This window comes from Diadema antillarum, unplaced genomic scaffold (genome assembly GCF_040938485.1).
Source record: "Diadema antillarum isolate AM-2024a unplaced genomic scaffold, OU_Dant_1.0 seq00001823_RagTag, whole genome shotgun sequence".
Lineage (NCBI taxonomy): Eukaryota > Metazoa > Echinodermata > Echinoidea > Diadematoida > Diadematidae > Diadema > Diadema antillarum.
Window position 1 is genome coordinate 98,447 of NW_027272497.1, and position 22,559 is coordinate 121,005.

Here is a 22,559-nt window from a genome sequence, read left to right on the forward strand (position 1 = left end):
AAATGCACACGATTGCACCTCGTCAAAAACCCCTCCCCCTCCACGTGCCCTCTCTCGCCACACACACGTATACACACACACACACACACCAAAACACATAGTACACATGTTCCCTCCCTACCCCCCCCCCCCCCATCTCTTTCTCTGAGAGGAGTATGAGCGGATTCCGCTTTTCTCCCGAAGGGGAAGGGGGTCTCGAGGAACCCACTCTGGTTCAGTAAAGTCGGACCCAAATCTGTCTCAAACACGCCGCTCATCCTGGTCATTTAGGCGTTTGTAGAATTGGACGAAAGGTAGAGCAATTCCAAGGTGTTTGAATGTAAATGCCATTGTTGTTGTTGGACTATGATGATGATGATGATGATGATGATGATGATGATGATGAGGAGGAGGAGGAGGAGGAGGAGGAGGAGTGTGAGGATGATAATGAGGATGATGATGATGATGATGAATATCGTGATGATGATGAAGATCGTGATAGAGATGATGATGATAATGATGATGATGATGATGATGATGATAATGATGATAATGATGGTGATAATGATGATGATAATGATAATGCTGATGATGATGCTGAAGATTAAGATGTTGATAATGATAACGATGATGATGATGAATGCTTAGTTTTACTCGCAATTTCTTGTTGTATTTATGGTTTGTTCGTTCTAGTTAATGGGATAAAACGGAGATACAGAATACCAACACCTTTCTATCTCGGTTATCCATTCCCTCCTTCTCGCCCCCCCCCCCCCCCCCCCCCCCCCCCCCATCATGTGTTTTCCCTTCTGACGTGCACACACACACACACACACACACGCAACATACGTATCTCTACCTCACAGGCACACGACAGTTACCCACTGTGTTTAGCGTGTCAACACAAGAAGCCTTGGCCCCTCTGGTCCCAACGTTTACACTGTAGAATCCGCTCCAGGCAAACTTACTTTTATTTTTTCTCCCCGGAAATAAACCTCTCTCAAACCTTTCTGTGGGTGCCATGGGAGCAGCGTTCCCGCCGATGACAAGGATATCATCTTCCATGAACCGGAGCTTAACCAACAGCCTACCGCTTTAATCGACAGTGACCCTTTTACCGCTCATCATTGCCTTGCACAGGATTAACCTCCCCCCAACCATGCCATCTTATTCTCATAAACTCCCAAAATATCAAAAGTTAGTAAAAATGTGATAATTATGAAATGTTATGATTGTATAGGGATATTATATATATATATATATATATATATATATATATATATATATATATATATATATATATATAAATGATTGCAATAATATTTCTTATTTGAATAAATGTGACAAATGAGTTTGGTATCATTTGTTGTCCATAACGACATGTTTGTGATAGGGATGACGATTACGATAATAATGACAGCAGTTATAACAATAATGATGATAATGATAAATATGATATTAATCATAAGAAGATACTGAATATTAGACAGATTAAAAGAAAACAACGTGTAATGCTCTATTACAACTCTAAGGACGCAGAGACATCAAACACGGAAAAATGGGTAAAAAAGATTTGAAACTAATTGCACCAGTCACTACTTCAACGTTAAAATGCAAGTACAAATTGGGTGAATAGGACATTGTAAAGAAAATGAAAGTTCCTGTAATAGCAATGACAAGCAATATTTGCCTTAATATTCCCTAGATTCTCTCCCAAATAAATATTCAGACAAACCTCTCAAGTATTTTGCACTTTTCCCATGTCACCAGTTGCCGGTACTACCCATATTTTCCCGCCATCCTGGCCTCTATACGTCAAATATTATATTACTAAGATTCGTGAACACCACACGATTTAGCCAGATTCGTGACATTTCAAACAAAGCTAGCCGAAGTGAATAATGAAGAACGGTGTTGATTCCATATTTATTTCAATATTCCGTAATTGAGGTCGCACCTCAGAATTATGCAAACATTTTCTTCCTCCCTGTGGTTTGGCAAACACGTCTTTGAGATGTGAGGGAAAACTATGTTGTGTGAGCGCGAGAAATTAGAGGACCAAATAGGTTGTTTATTCAACCGGCACTCCACGAACCACAAACATTTTAGTGCCCGCGTCTGAAGGAAATGAAAGCTTCTGTTATTTACAAAGCGGTTATGTTATAACAAGATTTTACTCGTTCTTACGGTGTCAATCAAACTTCATACAGAGATTATTGTAGAGGTATTGTCAGATGAAATCTAGTTTTCCGCTTCCTTTATGCGTTACTTTTGATGCGACCGTGACACCTCCACATGTACTTACATGTATGTACATACAGTGTAACATAACTTCTTCCCTTGATATGAGAATAATGTGCGTGTATGTATACGTTGCTCACAAGTGCATGCACACACACACGTGCACACACACACGCACACTTACGCACACATGTTTTAATGCGATCAGTGACCATTACAATATTTTCGTCAAACTGATGTACGAGTGTTTGAGACAGGACAGATTATATGTTGATCTCATTAGAAGGCAGCATCTTGCAAATCTTGAAATGTCTGTGACTGGTGCAGGTTGAGAGCAGAGCTTCCGTTCGTTCAACCCATGCTGGCGTTTCTTTTTCCAAGTCAGAAGAGCTAATCTTGACTCTTCAGACCGTGTTTGAACCGTGATGTGAGTTCGTTGGTGTTTCAACAGATTATTTTATTCGAAGACAGTAACATCCAATCTTTATTTCAGTCTCGAAATATGTAGATATAATTTCTTTCTTGCTTTTTATTGTTTCATGGTGATGTATAAAAGAGTAGCAAAACAAACTGTCGGTCACTGGCCACTAGTGTTTGAAGCGGCATTTCGTGTATTCGAAGATCTTGTTTCCGCTCTGAGTGACAGAATCCGCGAATGTTACATCTAATCTGGATATCGAGGCGGACTGCTTTCTTCCACACTTTTTACACGAGGCATCCGCCGAGACTGGTAAAATGTGTTGAATGTTCGGTCCCACTGGAAGAATCCTACATAGCCGATTCTTCAAAACGTCCGCCACAGTTATGCATGCGGCTTTTAATCTGTTGTCTCTGTTAAACATGGCTGCATGAGGCAGATAAAAGATTTACTGAGAGCTTTTTGTTTCCACGGTATGAGCTGTCAGCATCATTCCAGACGTCAACGTTGGAATCGATTTATTTTTCCACGAGATGGAAACTCTCTTCCCTTGTTCACTTCCTTGTCCTATTTTTTTCTTTTACATTATTCGGACTAAGATGTTTGATTTTGATTTGATTTTGATTTGTTCACAGAATAAGGACAGGTGAAATTCGGAGTATACTTTACATACTATACTATACTATACATAGGACCTACTACAAAAAGATGGTTTGGTATCATTGAGTTTATAGGTAATGATCTGTTCCATATATATTTTCTCTGATTTTTTTTTTTTTTTTCATTTTGCTCTTTCATGAACTGGGAAATTGTTAACAGGATCTGCTGAAATATCACGTTCAATTGGCCTGTGATTTAGTTGAGATCTTGCCTGTGTGTAATGATGTAATTGATTTTGATTGATTAATTCAATTGTTTTGAGATCTATTGACAATAATTGAGGTGATGCCGGTGTAAGGAGAATAAAATGAATAAGTATTATTTCTATTGCATGTTTATTGTCACTTATATCAACAAGTAGAGATACCAATGCTATGTAGTGGTTTAGTTTCTCAATTTTTCAGTCTAAAATCTCAAGTTTTTCTTGATTGCGAAGTTAGATGAACTAAAAACTTTCTGATGGTGGTTGTCTGTGGTGACTGTCTGCGATTTCCCCTCATCCAATAGTCATGAAGGGTACAAGGCTGTGTGTGATCGTAATGTGGATGATTTATGTGTGCAGACGTGTTTCTTGGCAACAGCGTCTTCTTTCTTTATCTCCATCTCTCTCTTCTTCTTCTTCTTCTTCCTCTTCTTCTTCTTCTTCTTCTTCTTCTTCTTCAGGAAATTCTCTTTCATATTCTCTTTCATCTTCTTTGTCTTCTTTTTATACCCTCCCATCTGAATTTGTCGTATTCCGTTTCTGTATTTTTGCTCATAATACTGACGTTTGATATTCCCAGTGTAGACAAAGCATGCAAGCGACTGAGTGTAACTGCTGTATAAAATATTAAAGTACACTGTACTACGTCTCTCTTACATAATTATGTAATAGTATTGTTACCTTTTGTTTGTGAGTGTATATATGTTTGTGTTGTTTTTTGGGGTGGTGGTGGTGGTGGTGTGTGTGTGTGTTTGTGTGTGTGTGTGTGTGTGTGTGTGTGAGTGTGAGTGTGTATTCCATAGAGTGCAGTTCATTACAACATCAAGCTAATGGGTTGAAACATGACTTAACAGTAATGTAAAAAGTAATCCAAAGAGGTATGTTCAAAGAATATAGAAATATAGTTAAACTATCATCATGCTTTTATGCCTAAATCTGTGAAAGTTTCTCGTAAATTATTCCACCATCAATGAAAGCAACGATGAAAACATTAGTCCCCGAGGCAATGGTTAATTACCCATCAATGGCCAACAGTAGGCCATCAAACGTGACACCACATTTGCATCTTGATACACCAGTCTCGTCTGTTTCAATAAAGTTTCAGTTCGGGAGAATCATACATTTTGTCTAAAAAAAGAATCGACATCTGCATAATAAGCAAGGCAGTATGCCTTATGCCACTCCACGCACGAGTTAAACACAGACAGTATTCGCCTAGTCGTCCTGTAAACAGAAATAAAAACAAACAAACAAACAAACAGGGGAGAAGGATTCCTCCAACAGAAATGGCTACAGCAAAGTACTTTAGGTGTCCTCTGACATCACCACAAGGAGAAGTCTTCCGGTAAATGCTCTCACAGTCTGATGATGGAGATGAACACATATTTTAAGAATTTGACAGATGATCATCATTTCTTTTAATCAGACTGGATTCAATTTAATTACAGGTCAGCTGCCTTCAAGTCTTCGCTTTTATTTAGACCATTTTATAAAATCATTAGTTTCAGCAATGTTGTATGAACCAGAGATGCTTAAACTTTATTTGTCATGATAACAATCAGGGCAATAGGAAAGAGGGTGTGCAGTTGCCTCCCTAAACGCATTTTCAGAGTGTCTTATTATATTACACAATTCTACATACTTTTTTACACCAGGAATGCAAACAAAGAAATTTTAAATCATCCATAAATGAATCATTTTTAAATCAAGAGGAGTAAAACTGAAAAAAATATAGGTCAATATGGGCAATGGGAATAATCTACCGACAACTCCCTCAAAAAAAAAAAAAAAATCCTGCGTACGATCATGTTAACATTTATCTAGCACTCTTCTGCATGTCAATGATTGTTTAACATAGAATGTAACCTCTGTGTATATCATATACAAGTACAATGTATTTTATGCTCCTCTCGTACCAGCTATTATGAAGCATGCCCCGCTTTACATTATACTCCGACGAACAATAAAAGAACAGCTGTTGTGAAACTGCTATCGTTATTACGTAATCGCCGTTGATTGGAAAAGTGTCGTTAAACGTTTTACCCGCTAGTCCTCGATTGATTACGAGCGCAACTGCGTGTGTAGTCGTTTTACATGTCATGTACGCCGCACTGTATCGTATTTCATTAGCACGAAAAGTACGGTAGAACATTACTGTCCTTGTTTTCTTCTCCTTCTTCTTCATTGAATGTCGGGAAGCTTCGCTGGTTTACATTCCGACTTCAGTACGTGTAATGATAGGATAGCCTGTGTTTGTTCAAGTGAGTTATTACGGTATACAAACAGAAGCGTCTGGAGCACTTGTGGTCAGTATTAGACACATCAATGCCAGCTGATCTGTCAGCCGCCAGGGTGGGTGGGGAGGGAGGAGGGGGATGGGCATGAGAGAAGGTTTGTACATGGCCAATCCCAGCTGATGCCAATTAATCGTATCCATTGGTCAGCGGGTTCAGTTAGCTACGTTTTACGGGGGGCCTGGGTAAACGATGACTTGATATCTTCATTAGATTGCCGAGCGTTGAGCCGCCGACAACTCTCTCCGCCCGATCGATACTCTACGTGTCTGCCGGGGATTTGGAATGGACTAGCCTTTGTTTCCAGACCTCAGTTTCAAATTGTTGCATTCTTCGGCAAACTCATCAAAGGAAAAAAAAAATACGCACATTTGGACTGATGTTAAGAGGATTTGGACTGATAAATAACAAGTATTTGATGTCTTGGAAATTTTCAATCAAGTCATCAGGATCACCTATGATTCTAACTTCAATGCGATCTTGTCATGATAGATAACACCGTAATTGCGTAACAGTTGTTGTCTCTGCCCAATAGGATTTAAGTGGCAGATTTGTTTCTGTCGACACGCTTGCTCTTTAACTGAAAAGCTGTTCCGAAATATTGTGCTCAATATTCGAAAGGGTAGTAGCCCTCGAACTGTGATAGACCGTAAACTTTGAATACCTGTCACCAGCGAATTAAGAGCTCTGGTAAAGGGGTTAAGACTTGAAGTTGCTTCAACCATTATAGTCACAATGGTACTTGATTTTAGGGCGTGAAGCAGAATAAACTGACACCCTTTCTCCCATGCCCCCACCACAACCACACCTCCCTGCCGTTTTCTCGAATATTTTACCTATGACTGTTCGAGTTAAAGGAGAGATCGAGGGAGATTAATTAGTGGTCCCCCTTTTACAAGACATCGACAATTAGCGTTGACGTGTATGGGATTGCACGTTGTCTTCACCCCTCTCCGATAGCCCACCCCTCTTAAGAACATGCAATTTCGCTCCATACATTATTCATGTCGTCCACACTTCAAATTTGTCACTCTACTCAGAATTGATATCTAAAATAGATATCTGTATAATGTTCCTTGTCTCCTTTTTTTCAGAAGGGTGACGATTTTATCCATATTGCTTCCTAGTTCTTCGCAAACATCTTTCTATTCTTCTCCTTTCCCTTCGTCTCCTCATCCTCCTTTTTCATCAGATGAATGTTACCTGTTTGTTTGGGGTTTTTTCTGTTTTTGCAGAGAAGCCTAGACTAGACTGCGGCATATATGCGTTCATGTATTCAATTGTTCACACCCTCATGATTTGAATTCTGCTATATAAATCACTAGCAGAATCACCAAGAAATTTTAATAAAGCGTCTGAGACAGCAAGACTATCGTTTCAGCGACGAGGGGCTAATGAACCACGGGAGTGGGTTGGTTGAACGATCGCGCAAATGAGCACGGTGACTTTTTACTTTCTCGGTCAATTTATTTCGAGTTCGAATTTTTGTGTCAATATCATTACCTTAGCATACGACAGGAAAAAATAGATCGAAAAGACATAGGTGAGCTGAACCGCACAAATCTTTAATGGGTCGCCACACTAATGACGTTCTGTCAAATGGTTATTACTTTCTTCTGTATGTAGTATCTTTTTTAAGGCATGTGATGAATTGAATCATAATCCACCTGTCATATCCCATCAGTACTACCATGATAAAATTGTACAGTGGAAGATGGAGATGATGATATAAAAAATAACCGTAATAATGAATATTAATCAAAATGATTGCCACATCAGTAACAGTGTTAAATGAAAAATAACAATAATGTATGTGGTACTTCATAACCACTTTTTAAAAGGGTCTAGAGCACTGTTAATCTGTTCTTAATAATGTAGAGAACACAGTTGCCAGGTGTCAAACTGAGAATGATGAAGAGGGTCCTAAGTCCAAGTCATGCCCGGTGCATCGACCTAATTCCTTGAGCAAGAACTGATAAGGATGGGAGAGGACTGTCTCTTGCAGCGGTGCCAACGCGGAGAAGGCTACCTTGTTGGACGATGTTGTTACTTACATTACTATTAACCCTTAGAATGCCACATTGCTTAGCTATCCGTAAGTAAGTGCGTGGAATTTGTGCACATTTGACTCATTAGCACAGAAATGGTTAAAGTGCAAGTTAACGATTTCACCCTCTTTCACTCTGCTCTTGTTTGCCTAGGTGTGAGACAAGGCCCGGGCCTGGCTTTCTGACTCGCCGCTATAGATTCCACTCGGACCTCAGCTTCACCTTCTACCAGTTCTACTACTCGGACAACCAGTGCCAGACACCGGCTTACTCGTACCGAATCCGTGGTCGACTCACATTGGGAGGCTTGTCGTGGAGTCTCGAAGGGGCAACCGAAGCCGTCTACGAACTCGACAAGGTCACTCTGACCGTCTTCCAAGACGGCTTCGCCAGGAGGTTGTCGGCGCAGATCAATGGGTCGTGTCCGGAGGTGATAGCGCAGGACGAACCGTTCGTATTATTCCGGTAGGTATGGCGCCCTCGGTGTCATCATTATACTAGTAGTCTATACATTAGAACATCAAGGAGCGTACACAGAGGGAACACAGTTCAGGACTTCATCATAAGGTCATTTTAACACCTTATCTTAAGAACAATAGTTCTTTATTCTCATTATTGCAATATACTGTTTTGATTGGCCAATGACATTTTAGGCGATCTATCCTTCCTTTACTAACATATGGGAACATAAACTTACCTTGATTGCATACTATTAAGCTCTGAAAGGCAACTTTATACTGGTCTCCCAAACATACACAAGGAACAGAATATGAAAATAGATTTTCATTAACGTTCAACCTTATTTATAGGAGGTCACATCAAACATGTTTGATGTTTGATATTTGAAGTGACGTCAGAATACACAAGCTATGATACACAGGTTTGGGGGATAATATAAGCGTAACTTTGATGCTCTTCACTCACTTAGATTTACAATGTCAAGGAAATAAAGTATTTCTTACCCGCCAGACACAAAACTTGAATTGCCGCTTCTAAATGACGGTGATTGTGAGTGTGCGTTTTCTGTCAGCAGTAGTCGAGACTACGTGGAAAAGAAAAAGTACTTCAGGAGCTATAAGGCCTACGATGGCAAAGGTTCCCAGAGAAATGATGACGTGAAAAGGAGGGATTCAGCATCAAAATTGATAACGATAGTGATGATTATAATGATGATAATGACAATGAAGATAATAAAGAGCATCTTCACCATCATAATCCTGATGTTCTCTTTAACCCAGGGCAGCCTCTTCAACGTAAGCACTGATCTCCCAGCGCCCAGAGAGCTTGGCTAAAGAAAATCAATGATTACCTTACTCTAAATTTTGTCAAGTACTTGCAGTTGGGTCAAGAAGGACAGTTGGGTCAAAAGGGACAAGTAGGGCCAGAGGAAATAGACGGGTCAACAATGAGATGCATCTTTCTTTTCTCTTGACACTGGCAGGAAGTACGTGGTGCTGGACAGCACGCGGGACGATCCCCCACTGGACTGTACCCCGGGTCTGGCTTTTACCATGCACGAGCTGCAGCTACTGCGGCAGGAAATCTTTGAGAGGAGGGACGATGACAGCGGGCTGACCCGGCGGAGCGAGAGACTGTTCCTCGGCGACGTCCACACCGACGTCGCTCAGATGATATACTACCGGCCGAAGGCCTATCAAATGCCCCTCAGGAAATTTGACGACGACAGTGAGGTGAGATTCGATGTCGCTTTGCATTTTTATTTTCAAACAATCCCATTTTTTTTTCCATATGATACGCAAGGACGCATTCATCACTATAACCCTGATAGCACAAAGCAAGAAGTTGTTTTCAAGCTTGGAATATATTCCTTCATGAAAAATTCTACACCCTCCATCTTTCACTTGCAGTAGTCACCCACGCACGAACTTACTTCTCCATACAAGCATGTACTTCCATAATCAGCGTAAGCACCCACATGTGCGTAGTCAATACATATACATACACATAACGCTATGAATATAATTGACCAGTATTGAGATTTGAGTTATATTACAAGCAAATAAATATATTCATGTATCTAATCATTCCTATTTTCATTTTTCTATCAACATTTATCACTGATCTTCATCTATATGCGTCTATCATGTCAGTTACATGGCAAAAATTTGAAAATCATCATGATCTGATCACGGATCATAAGCTTATCAGTTTAAAACTCAACTGAGCATGGATCATGCTTGATCAACATTCAATCAAGTCGGCTCCTTCTTACATATTGCGTGTTGTTTATTGGTTTGGTTTGATTTGGTTTATTCCTGCATTTTCTTTCTCTAAATACAATAACAGATGAAAACAAAGTGATACAGAGTATACAAAAAAAAAGAGAGTATAACATACAAATCAATATAAGAAATGTCAATTTCATAACAACATCAGGCTGTAATAACATATGAATCAAAGCAACATGTTAAGGCATACTGTATTTATATTTGAACAAAGGAGAAATCAATACAGGGGACCGTCATCATAAGCAGAGCTTGACGTGCATGAGGTTTGTGTGTGTGTCTAATGTTCGTGTGTGTTTCTTCTTGTTTGTTAGTTTGCTCGTTCTGGTTTGTTTTAATAGCCAGGATTATTTCTTTGTTTGTTTACTTTTAATCCTTGATTACAAGGAAGATCAGGGAAAAAATCGGGACGAATTAAACGCCAAATGTATTATACGAAAAAAATAAACATTAATTCTATGTTCTATTTTCATCAAATGATCATGACATGGAAATGTATTATGTCCACAAGGAGTAATGGATCCACAATAGAACTGGTTCCCCAAGAGTGTCCGTTATCAAAAAAAAAAAAAAAAAAAGAGTCTCACAAGAAAGTCCAGGGGCGGATCCAGGAATTCTGTAAAGGGGGGCGTAACTATTATTTTTGGTGCCACTTCCGGGTTTCATTTCATTTTTTTCTTTTTATTTCTTTTGTTTTTAACGATAAAAAAAGGGGGCGTGCGCCTCTTGCGCCCCCCTCTGGATCCGCCACTGGAGTCTTTTGATTTCTCAAACTGCAACCGTAACCACCATATCCCGCATCGTGTCATTGTGTTTGTTTGTTTGTTTGTTTGTTTGTTTGTATGTCTGTCTGTCTGTCTGTCTGTTTCTTTGCTCTCTCTCTCTGATTGTGGTATTTTCTTTATTTTTCATTTCTTTAACAGGAGGTGGGGATGAGTGGCTTTGCAAATTTGCAGTATTCTGATCTTCGTATTTGCCATATATGCCGCTGCTTTCCCCATAATTCACAGTGAATGGACAGAAATAATTCGTGCAGAAGTCTTTTTACGAGGATTCTGACGCCTCGCGGTCGACGAGTAGTATGATCGTGACCATACGCTTGAGGATGGTCGTATGAATTTCTAATCCCGGCTCTTCTCTTCAACTCTTCAACACCACTCCATTTTTTTTTACCGAAAAAAAGAAGAAATACATTTCTTTTTGTTCTGTTCAACTGACTTTTCGCCGAGGGCTTATCCAGTTGCACACTAGACTCCCCTTGCCATACGTGCCTTCCATGTTAATGAGATGTAATTCAAACCGGCGTGTTCAGACGAGATTTGTGCGACTTCAGCAGTGGAGATTAAGCCTCAGTATGACGAGATATCATGTGAAGGAAAGTGGGTGATTCGTGTTTGCGGTCGCATTCTCGAGTATTGTTTTGAGCAATATCATGGCTTAATCACAAAATACAGACAATGGCTTTTCAATCGACAAAATACATCCCTTAACATATACCCAGATGTATATCTGGTCAGTCTATAGGATCCAGGGTTCATCACAGTGTCACCTATGCAAAAACAAGACGAGGTTGGTCAATATCCTTCTTTTTTTTCTTGTATCCCAACTAATATCGAAACGCATACATACATATATACGTGCGACTACGCTCAGCGCGATACAGCCAAACATTGTTCCGCGTTCAATATCAGCCTCAAATTAAAAATCTTTCTTTTTGCAGCTGCATTGTGTCCAGAAATAAGAGAATTGATTGAAATTACTTTAAATCACGCATTTCTCCAAACACATGTGCACTGGTGTGTTGTTGTTGATGTTGATGATGATGATGATGATGTTGTTGTTGTTATTATTATTATTATTATTATTATTATTGTTGTCGTCGTCGTCGTCGTTGTTGTGGATGATGGTGATCTTTCCGAAAAGGGTTACACTTGTCTTTTTGTTTAATCCATTTTCTTCATCACGCATTCATTAAGATTTAGTATCATATAATATGAATTTATCATTGCTCCCAAATACCAGGATCTCTATTTTCTCCTTTTTTCGGTCAGGTTGGGATAGAAGACAGTGCGATGCATTTAATGTAAGTGGATGGGTTGTACGGAAACTTACACGGTATGCCTCAATTAAAACTCACACTCACTATGCTGTAAACGACCCGATTAGAATCACAGTTCCGTCTATCCGGGGAATAACGCTACTGACCACAAAATGTGCACGAGAGATCTCATCGAAGCATGCGTTTTAAGTTACGCTGCCCTCGCGATATCTCGCTCGGCATACGATATGTATTTTTGACACGCATTTGACTCCACAGTCACGAGGGAGATTAGAACATATGCCCAGTGAAACACCGTCCCATCTGAACACACGGTCTAATAATTCTCACCTTTCTCTGAAACACTACCGCACGACAAGTTCACTGCTAAATACGCATATTTAATTACACGTGGCTATCATTCTGTTTGCCAAATATCGCCCAAGGTTGGGGGGAAGGGAGGAGGGAGCGCGTAGAAGTCACCCAGTTTGAATTTGCCCCTCCTGCCTCCGTATCCGTTTCATCGAAAGTCCCCCTTGTGGTAATGTCTTTGAAATTTGGAGAAAGGGGTGAAGGGATGGGGAGGGGGAGGGTGTCCAAGGAGTTCCGAAGAACTGAAGCTGTTCGTAAACCCATTTCTCATTTACACCAATCCAATCTTGGACCAAAAGGATTAAGGTGTCATAACAGCCAAAAGGGACGAACCTTTGATGAATGCCGTTGATGGTAATTGCGGATGGGAAACTCTTTGTTGAATTCTGCAGGGCTACTATGATATTCACAGACAGAACTGCTTTTAATGCGTCTGTTTATCTGTTGATTCATCATCGTGATTCCCTGACAAATGAAGCATTTGCTTTCATAAATAATGCTGCGATTTTTCCCCGACGCTGCGGTCGCATTAACAAAAATGATACGTCATTTTTCGTCGTTCCCACCAATGATCCTTTGCTTACCTACTAGACGAGATTCCCCCCCCCCTTTTTTTTTTTCTCTCTCTCTCTCTCGTATCTTTCTCTCGAACGCACAGCTGAGCTCATCTTTTCCTGACTAACAGTGATCACAGTGCGAGAGACATTTTGTTGTGGTATTGGCCTGGTCTGCAGAAGGCCATGATTAAAGGAGAGAAAAAAATTAGAGAAAGAAAAAAAAAGAGTGAGAGAAATGAATCGAAAGAGAGAGAGAGAGAGGAAGAGAGAGAGATAGAAGAAAGAAGGGATATGATGCTTCTTTTCGGCTTTAACTGCCCAAAGCCACTATTTACCATTTTTATGCAGATGAAAAAAAAAAAAAGTTTTGATGCTTCAAAGTAGATCTAAAATGTGAGTTACAGATAGGAACAACCAATGTAAAAGTAGTAATCACTACAATCAATGTTAAATATTGTAAAGCATACAAGATATGCACAATAGTTTTATTAAAATCGTTTCTACAGTAAATCGTCTGCAGTTATGGTTACTTGAAGAAAAAAAATAGTGATATCTCTTTATTTTTGCGGTTTTATTGCCAAATTTTTCTATGGAAAAATATTTTGTGATACAAATGAACTATAAACATGCATTGGTAAATGTTGATTACTGTTACGAGTAAGTTAGGATAAAATAGTCTTTTTCCGTTACATGTGTACCTTTGACCTTTGACATTTTGAATTAGGAAAACGTGTAAATTATTCAGTAGTCTTGGTGAAAGGCAGCTGTACTTTTTGCACATTGTTGGAAGAACGCGTCGAAACTAATGTCACATTTATTTTCTGTTTACATAGCTTTTTAATTCTTACAGAGTCATGCAGATGTAAATTAAGCTCTAGAATAGACATACAATGGTATAATTTTCTAGTCGGTATATCATTTCATACGTATCATTGTAAATCTGTGGATACTATACTTACTTAACCCAATAACAGCACAAACTACATGCACCGCTGTGTTCAAAATGTTACTATACCTCACTTGCCAGAATCAACGATCACAGGATCCAGAAGCAAGCGATTGGGCAGGTGGTGGTAGATAGGTCGCCAAATAGATGAGCACCCTCGCACCATCTCAGAAGCTTCAAGTGTCAATTGCACCCCCCCCCCCTCCCCAGTTGAGTGCTAGTATTGATCATGTTCTCTGTGAGTAATACTTCGTGTCCGCAGAAATTCGCGTATGCTGGATAGCTCTCAACAAGAGGTTGTCACTGAGGTGTATTCCACTTCCCATTTCATAACTTATTTCATAAATATAATTTGAGATGTTTAAGAGTAGGATTCAAATTACTTCTGGATCCTGCGAGAGCACTTTATCCGTGATTATCAAAGAAGACTCCTATAACACGGTTTTTTTTTTTTTTTTACTCGCAAGTGTATCTTTTCCCGTAGTAAAATAGCTAATACTATATAAGCAATCAATAACTAGGTTACTCGAAAGCACACATCCGTGTGTATATTGTGTGTGTATGTAAGGGTGCATGTGTTTGTGTGCGTTTGTGTGTGTGTGCGTGTGCTTGTGTGTCTATCTGTCCGTATGTTTTGTTTGCAGTAATCGAAAGGAAGAGATGAAAACGGATGACGGCTGTCACCTCCTGCCGTGATGGAGCGGCAGGGTCATCTCTCCACCAATACGGGCGGAAGCCCAGACCACTTGGATGACTCAAGTGTTTTCATTGTCCACTTCCTCCGGGCGAACTTTCGCTGGAGAACTGGGGAAGAGAAGCCATCGACTTTGCCGACCCCTTGGTCAGATGGGTTATAGCGGGAGCTAGGAGCGGTGCTTATTAATATTTTGACAATGTCTTTCCTCCCTCTTCTATATTCCACACCCTGGGAGAACAATCATCATCATCCATCTGGTGGCGGAGACTGGTAACGGTTGCCAAGGCAACAGACTCTGCATCATCCTCGTGGTTCTTGAAGCAACCATCGTCCTCGTCGGATGAATCCTATTTTGTTCTTTATACACAAGAATAATATTGTTTGTCTTTCATAAAACTAGTGCAAAGAAAATTAATGAAATCTACAGAAGAGAAGAATTAATTTCAGGGTCTCTTGTTCAAACGGAGTGCATCAGCACAGTCGATGCACTTTCTTCTCAGGTGGGTGATTGCAAAAATAGGAGGAGAAAGACACGAATGCAGTGAGTCAGGGAGAGGATGCGTGTTGCAGATTTCATTCATGTTTGTTGATGCAGTCCATTATAAAGGTACTTGGGCATGTTGGGAACATTCGATATTCTAGAAATGGCGAGATTTACGTTTTACCTCACTGAATACTCATTGTCTGTCGTTTAATGTGACCATTCATGAATGAAAACAACAGCATATAGGGGAGAAATTAGAAGACAAATAATGACATGAAAGACTACAGATTTTTCTAAGTAAAGTCAATAAACCCCCACCGTTGTCATGGGTGTGTCGTGATGAACAGTGTATGCTTCTCACTTGCGAAGTTGCGCTTCAATAAACCCGTTTCAGTTGAATCAATCGCAAGACTGCGATAACGGAAAATGTCATCCCATTCACTTATTTGTTTGATGAGTGTCTTTTTTTCTCTTACCGTCCATCATCAAATTATAAGATGCAGACCTCACAACAATTTGAATTTTTCTATGGACATCGCTTTCAATGACCACTTCATTACTTTACAATGATCGATTGGTTAGTCAGCCACGCGTTTAATACGAATCGACCAATCGCTGACCAGAACGTTTTGTGGTTTCCGAGGACGATTACAATATTCAAAAGTTACGGAGTCGGAAAGTCCTAAGTGAGTCATCTTGGCTCGGGTTGGGTTATAAAAAGAGGGATATTCAAGCTGATCGAGCGGAGAGAAAGAAAAAAAAATAAGGCAACTAACACATCTCGGTGTCCAGTTTATACTCTGAGAGAACAAAGTCTAAGATGAATCTTCTTCTATATAGGGCTATTGATGCATTATCGTCACTATCTTTTACTTTCACTAAGTTGTGAGATACGGTTCATGCCACATATTTCTCATTCATAGGGCTGTATATACCATTGATTTTTAGAATCATCGGTTGCTTTGGGAGTGTGATATTATACCAAACATACTTTCAAAATGATTTAGTTCATGTTTTCACCAAAGAGCAAAAAACAAAACAAAAAACAGGAGAGAAAGATGTGTATGGAATTAAGCGTAGTTTGGCTCGAGCACTGAATGTATGCATGCTTCACTTCTTTGTTCGCCCGCTACTTTGTACATTATTCACGCCTCTCTGAACGTTTTGGATGGCCATTTTTCCCTCTCACATCCCATGATGCCCGGCATCCATTCCATTCCTATCCAGGGGATGTCGCGTAGACGTCACAAGGAGAAGAATTTCAGTCGCGTGGATTACCACTCATGGTATTGTTATGGTATACGTATATAGCTCTGAAAACAACCAACATCGCCACCTCCAGCAACAACATCGCAACTAAGATTAGAAGACTGTTTCCCTTGCCCTGGGTGAGAGAGTACGTCGAGACTCGTTCAAATTCTCTGAAGCAAAATTTGGACTAAAAAAAAAAAAATATTCATCAGTTTTGAATGTACAGCACGGATATATTTGCTCTGCTCCTCAAGAATTGTCAGAAGCGATTAGTATACAGCTGCTTGAATTTTCCTGTATGTAAGAATAATGATTTCTTCTTTTATGTGGAGCACTTGTATCGAATAGTTTTCGGTGATCATACGTCCTTTTGACATGTTTGATGATATATATTTTACTGCTCCAAGCCATGGAGGTATTGTAGTGAAACATATTTATACACAACTGGCTATACATTTTACTTAGACGCACATACGCGTAACTGTAAACAGAACGTAATCGCATACTCGAGACGAAAGGATCTTTGTTACTAGTTTGTTTCGAATTTTTCAGAGCAGCTCGCGCATCAAAAAGTCCATGACGTATGGGCATGTTCAATGACGTATGTATTCATGTTGATTTTCTAACTAAATCAAAGACCTTTGCATTTAAATACATATTAGATGACAACCTCAATTAAACATAAGATCTCCTCTTATTTACTTTTCCGCTGTTTTTTTTTTTTGTTTGTTTTTTGTTTGTTTGTTTTTGGTTTTTTTTTTCATTTTCGGGTAGTTATGTGCTGAATCATATCCTGGAAACCAATCTAGAATGCGAGTCTTCATTTGCTATCTGATCGATTTCCTAGATCGGTGTGTCTCTCCATGCGTGGATTTCCCCGTTTTCACAAAACTTTGTGATGCTGTGTGTCCGATTTTCCATGCGGTTCGTTGCGTCCGACGACGAAATTTATACGAACCCACTGAAGCAAAAGACACAGAAGGAAAGATATACAGTGAAGGAAAGATATACAAGGAGAGAAAGATATACAGGGAGAGAAAGATATACAGAGAGAAAAGAATATACAGGGAGAGAAAGATACACACAGAGAAAAATAATAGGGAGGGAAACATATAAAGAGAGAGAAAGATATACAGGGAGGGAAAGATGTACAGGGCGAGAAAAATATCCAGGAAGAGAGAGATATATACAGGGATAGAAATATATACAGGGAGAAAAAATATATATACAGAGAGAGAGAAAGATATGATAGAAAGAGAAAGGTATACAGGGAGAGAAAGATATACAGGGAGAAATATATATATATATATATATATATATATATATATATATATATATACAGAGAGAGAGAGAAAGAAATATAGGAAGAGAACGGTATACAGGGAGAGAAAGATATACAGTGAGGAAAAAATATACAGAGAGATAAGGGGAGAAGAAGAAAGAGAGAGCCCAAAAGACAGTGGTATACAAAACTCGAGATCTCCGACAAATCAAACATTTTAACCGACGGTGGCGTGCACCTGCCACGGAGAATTCGTGTCGCGGTTCTTTTTTTTTGCGTGTCTGTACTCATAATGAACAACTCGAGTGAATATTATCATTATATTAATCGTCAGAACTTTGAAATTCGAAAATTATTGATATTTTCAATGCTCACAGTTGTTTGTGAACAACAAAGTGAGAAAAAGAGAACGATAAATGTCATTTGCGCTGTAAGAAAAACAAAAATGTATGTATACTCTGCAACTGTTGACACTACAAAAGCATATCTCATATCTCTTTATAGATAAGAGAGCGGTGCTCAGCAGCTGTAATCCTGTGCTTATGTTGTCTACAAATCAATAATAACTCAGTAGGCCCTACTGTATACATTCAAATAGATTCGTTCACAGCCATTACTTAAAAAGGATATGCGATCTAATGGCAAAAGTTCCAAACTGCACCCATGTTTCTGTTTTTTTTTTTAACATGTTCAATGATGCCCCTGCTTGGTTTCTGGAAAGGAGTGGTGACCCTCTATTTCTTCTCAAACTTCGCCTATCCCTTTTGAAGACGTCATGAAACTTTGCATGGTTAAAAAATAATGTCTCCCGATAATATATGTAAGATTTAAAAACATAAAAACTCATTAACAAACACCATGTCACTCGAGAATACGCTCCCCATTTGTACCGAAAATAACGGTGGTTATTTTTCGGGGTCCGAATGAATTCACTGAAAATCTGTAGGATTGTCTTCCCCTCCATCATTAAAAAAACAAAAAAAAAAAACAAAATAAAAAAACGTTGCCAGCTCTGTCATTCTGTCATTCATTACCTACCTCTACTATATACCAGCTTATGAAAGGAATCTTATTTTCAGGTTTGCAAATGGGACACACGAAATTTAACGGAGGGCGTCCACAATTTTGCAAAGGTTTACTAAATAAGCTAATCGGCGTTCAGTGAAGAATTTCTTGTATTTTTTCTCACTCGTACATAATATTATTATACTCATGATTACCTTGCCCTATTTTTTCAAGTACATACAACCAGCTCCGTTAGAAATAATGAAAATAATAAAGTTTTGATCTTTTTCTACCTTTTATTTTCTTTGAATGTGCAAAGGTTTAGCTTCATGTTGACTGCATGATTGATGAATGAAATGTTACAATAAACATCAATCGAATTGTGTGGTATATTTCCACCATTTAAAGAGTCTTTCAATATTCTGCCGAACAACTTTTACCATCCAAATCATTTGGAGCACCTGGAGCATTATCTTATGATATTCACATGAGATCATTATGCATAGGCCCTACACACAGACATGATCTCTTATATATTCATGTGGAATGTTTTACACTGCATAAATCATGTAAATAAAAGAAACAAATGAGAACTACAGAAAGGAACAGGAACATTGGGCTCCAAGTCCTGTTGAATTTATTAACACAATCGTTATACATAAGGTCAATTCGTGATATCATCATGTACTAAGTTGCATCTAAAGCGGGGTTCCCACTATCGTGCGATCCATTGCGAACGCCACGATTGGACATTCGTAACTGATCGTGGAAAATTTGTTGAACTCGTATGAAATTTCACGTTTGGATACGAGGTTATGCGAGTCAATACGTGTTGGTACGCTTGGATGCGATATGGTCACGATTGGTCTATTTCAAGCGATACGATCTGTCACGATCTGGTCTGCCGTTCAAATACGATCCGACAGGATTGTCCTGATTGAGTTCACGATTGGTACCGATCTAACATGACCATTACGATTAGGATCCTCGATCTGGTACGTGCAGCAACGTACTGATACGTTCCAATACGAATACCGCGAACCAATACGGGCTGCTGAGATAAGATACGATATCTTTTACTATCGGGATCAGAAGCGACCCTCATTTACGACGCGATTGGACCCGAATGGGATCCAGCTGACGATAGATTTCATTGTTTCCCTTAAATTATGCAGAGTGATTAGGCCTATTAATTTTATCCACAACCATTGATGATGGCAAGGCTTGACAGGTTGACGATGATGACAACGTAACCTTTGCAGTATTGCTAATAACGATTATGTTATCAGAGAGAAAACAGCACCCAGGCCAGCCATAACCTCAGATATTCCCTCGTCTAATATTAAGCGTAAAGAAATTAATAGATTATTAAATCGACATGCTCACCCTCCCCCCTCACAAAAAAAAGAATGAAATAACGAACCCAATTACATAAGATCAGATGATTGCCCCTCTTCCCCCAGAAAAATACAAACAGCAAGACAAAATGACCTTTCTCCAATACATGAAGAAAATAATTACATGATGAAATGGAAGCTAAGAAAGATGGGATCATTTTGAATGTTATGTAACATAGTATTGTGTGTTATATACGCTCGATATAAGAAAGTTGGCCGAATGGATAGTATTGCTTATGTGTTCAATTTCATATTCGCAAAGTATAAGTATCATATGCCTTTTTATTTCAAAATGTCGTTATCTCATGGGTTATTAAAAGTTTGGTTTATTCGGCTTGATGTAGTGTTTTACTTAACAATGTTTAACATAACTGATACACACACATAACATAAAAGTGATTCCCTAATCAAAATGATGTCACTTTTTAACAAAAAAAGAGGTTTTACGCAAGATTTTTTCGCAGGGGTATATTGCTACACTTATTGAATAACTAACTGTGAAAAATAATAAGAGTGATCTTCATTGTCATAATCATACGAGTGATCTCACATCCACGACAATGGTCACTTTTACATTTGCAGTAATAATGAGAGTTAAAAATACCCATTTTCCTCTAAAATTATGAGCTACCAAACATACAAAAAAGACATTGAAAAGTGTCAAAATAGATGTAACGGGGTCATACGATGGCTGATGAAACAAGAACTCTTAATTACTATGCACAATACACAAACAGCAGGATACTGCACCCCCCCCCCCAAAAAAAAAAACTCTGTAATATACTTTTAAAAATTAACCATTTGCCTTTGATATGTACCCATTCAAGCACGATTCATTAAACTATTCTCATCTTTGTACTGACTTTAGTCAATACGTGCAGACATACAATTGCCATTTTATTTTTGCTCATTTTTTGTTTTGGTTACAAAAGTTATCCCATATCCTGTTTTGTGTGTCTGTATAATGGTAATAGCAACTCATTAATGAAAACATCATTAACATAATGTATGAAAACATCTAAAAATCTGTAATACAACTTTCATTTTATGAAATCATTAAAAAAAATCATTTTGATAATGTACCTTAAAAATTACGACAATTAAACCCCACACCGTCATAGAATTTACCGTTTGGAAAAAATAATCTAAAGATGCAGGCGACCACCTATCAGAATACAAAATAAATCAATTTATGAGTAACATAAGGGCAAATGGGCAAAAAATAATAATAATGATAAGCGGAAGTAAAGTGAAAAAGTCGTTCCCGATCAACACGATTAAGAAGCACGATTAGAAGAGATTTGCTGCGTTTGGATACGATCCTAGACGATCTGATGAGATGATCACGATCAAAAACTAATCGTGATAATCGTAGAAAATTTTTGAACCGTCCAAAATTTTCCTACGATTAACGCGATTGCCACGATTGACCTTAAGATCTGATACAATCTGATAAGACCATCACGCTTGCTGCACGATTAAGACCACGATTTCAATCGTGGCGCCAATCGTGATAGTGGGAACCCCGCTTAAAGAAGAAATGCGTATATGGTGCTACATAGGTCGAAACATCAGTGTGATTACATCTGTACCTATGAAGCTGTGTGAGACATTAAGCCTTCTCCTCCCGTCAACCCCTCCCCGCGTCCCCTTCACGTCTGAGTGGATGCTTTGCTCGTGACTTTGAATCAAGTCGGCCTGCTTTTTTTTCTAAATCCCAGCAGGTGAGCGGCATTTCGTGATAAAATGAGATGGATCATTTCGTCCGATTAGATCGACACTCGACATTGAAGTTGAGACCTGCAATATTTGTTCTTGCGCAGAAAAGAGAGAGAGAGAGAGAAATAGAAAATGATATGTTCATGTAAATTCAAGACTTTACCCTTCATAACAAGTCTATTGAAAAGATGGATGGCGGGAGAATTCTTTGATCTCAAAGGATTTTTTTTTTTTGTAGTTGGTCGACTGTGAGCCTACTAAAAGGGGCAGAAAATGGTTTTTATTTAGAGGAGACAACGCGAAGTCGATTATAGTGTCAATGAACCATAAAATTATACTCGGGCGGGCGATTATCGTGAACACCCATTAATCAAATGAATGATGCTATTCAAACACAGCAATTGGGACTCTTTTCATGATCTATGATAGACCCTAGCATTTGCGATGATTTGTTCTCCTGGAAAGGCCAAATATGGGCTAATCCAAGCTTTCGTTTGCTTAGCCACAACAGTCGAGATAATGATATTACAGAATTATACCTCCGTGGGATTATGCACAATATAAGCGAGTCTGTCGGTGCGTGCTTGCTGGGTATGGGCGGCGAAGAACAAAAGAGACACCGCCACCGGTACGTGGGACTGAAGGCAAATAACCGTCTGCCGCCCGAGGCTGGTTTTGGTCCAAAATCGGATTAAAATTAATTTGCATTCCCCGTAAACGCGT

The 22,559-nt window shown here is 39.0% G+C and overlaps 1 protein-coding gene across 1 annotated transcript in view; it reads left to right on the forward strand.

The window, feature by feature from the left end:
• Positions 1-22,559, forward strand: part of LOC139712566 (protein APCDD1-like) — a 70,672-nt gene that overhangs the window by 39,294 nt on the left and 8,819 nt on the right. Inside the window, exons 3-4 of the mRNA XM_071624375.1 lie at positions 7,996-8,307; positions 9,284-9,533. Coding sequence (XP_071480476.1) covers positions 7,996-8,307; positions 9,284-9,533 — 562 coding nt within the window. The remainder of the gene's footprint in view (positions 1-7,995; positions 8,308-9,283; positions 9,534-22,559) is intronic.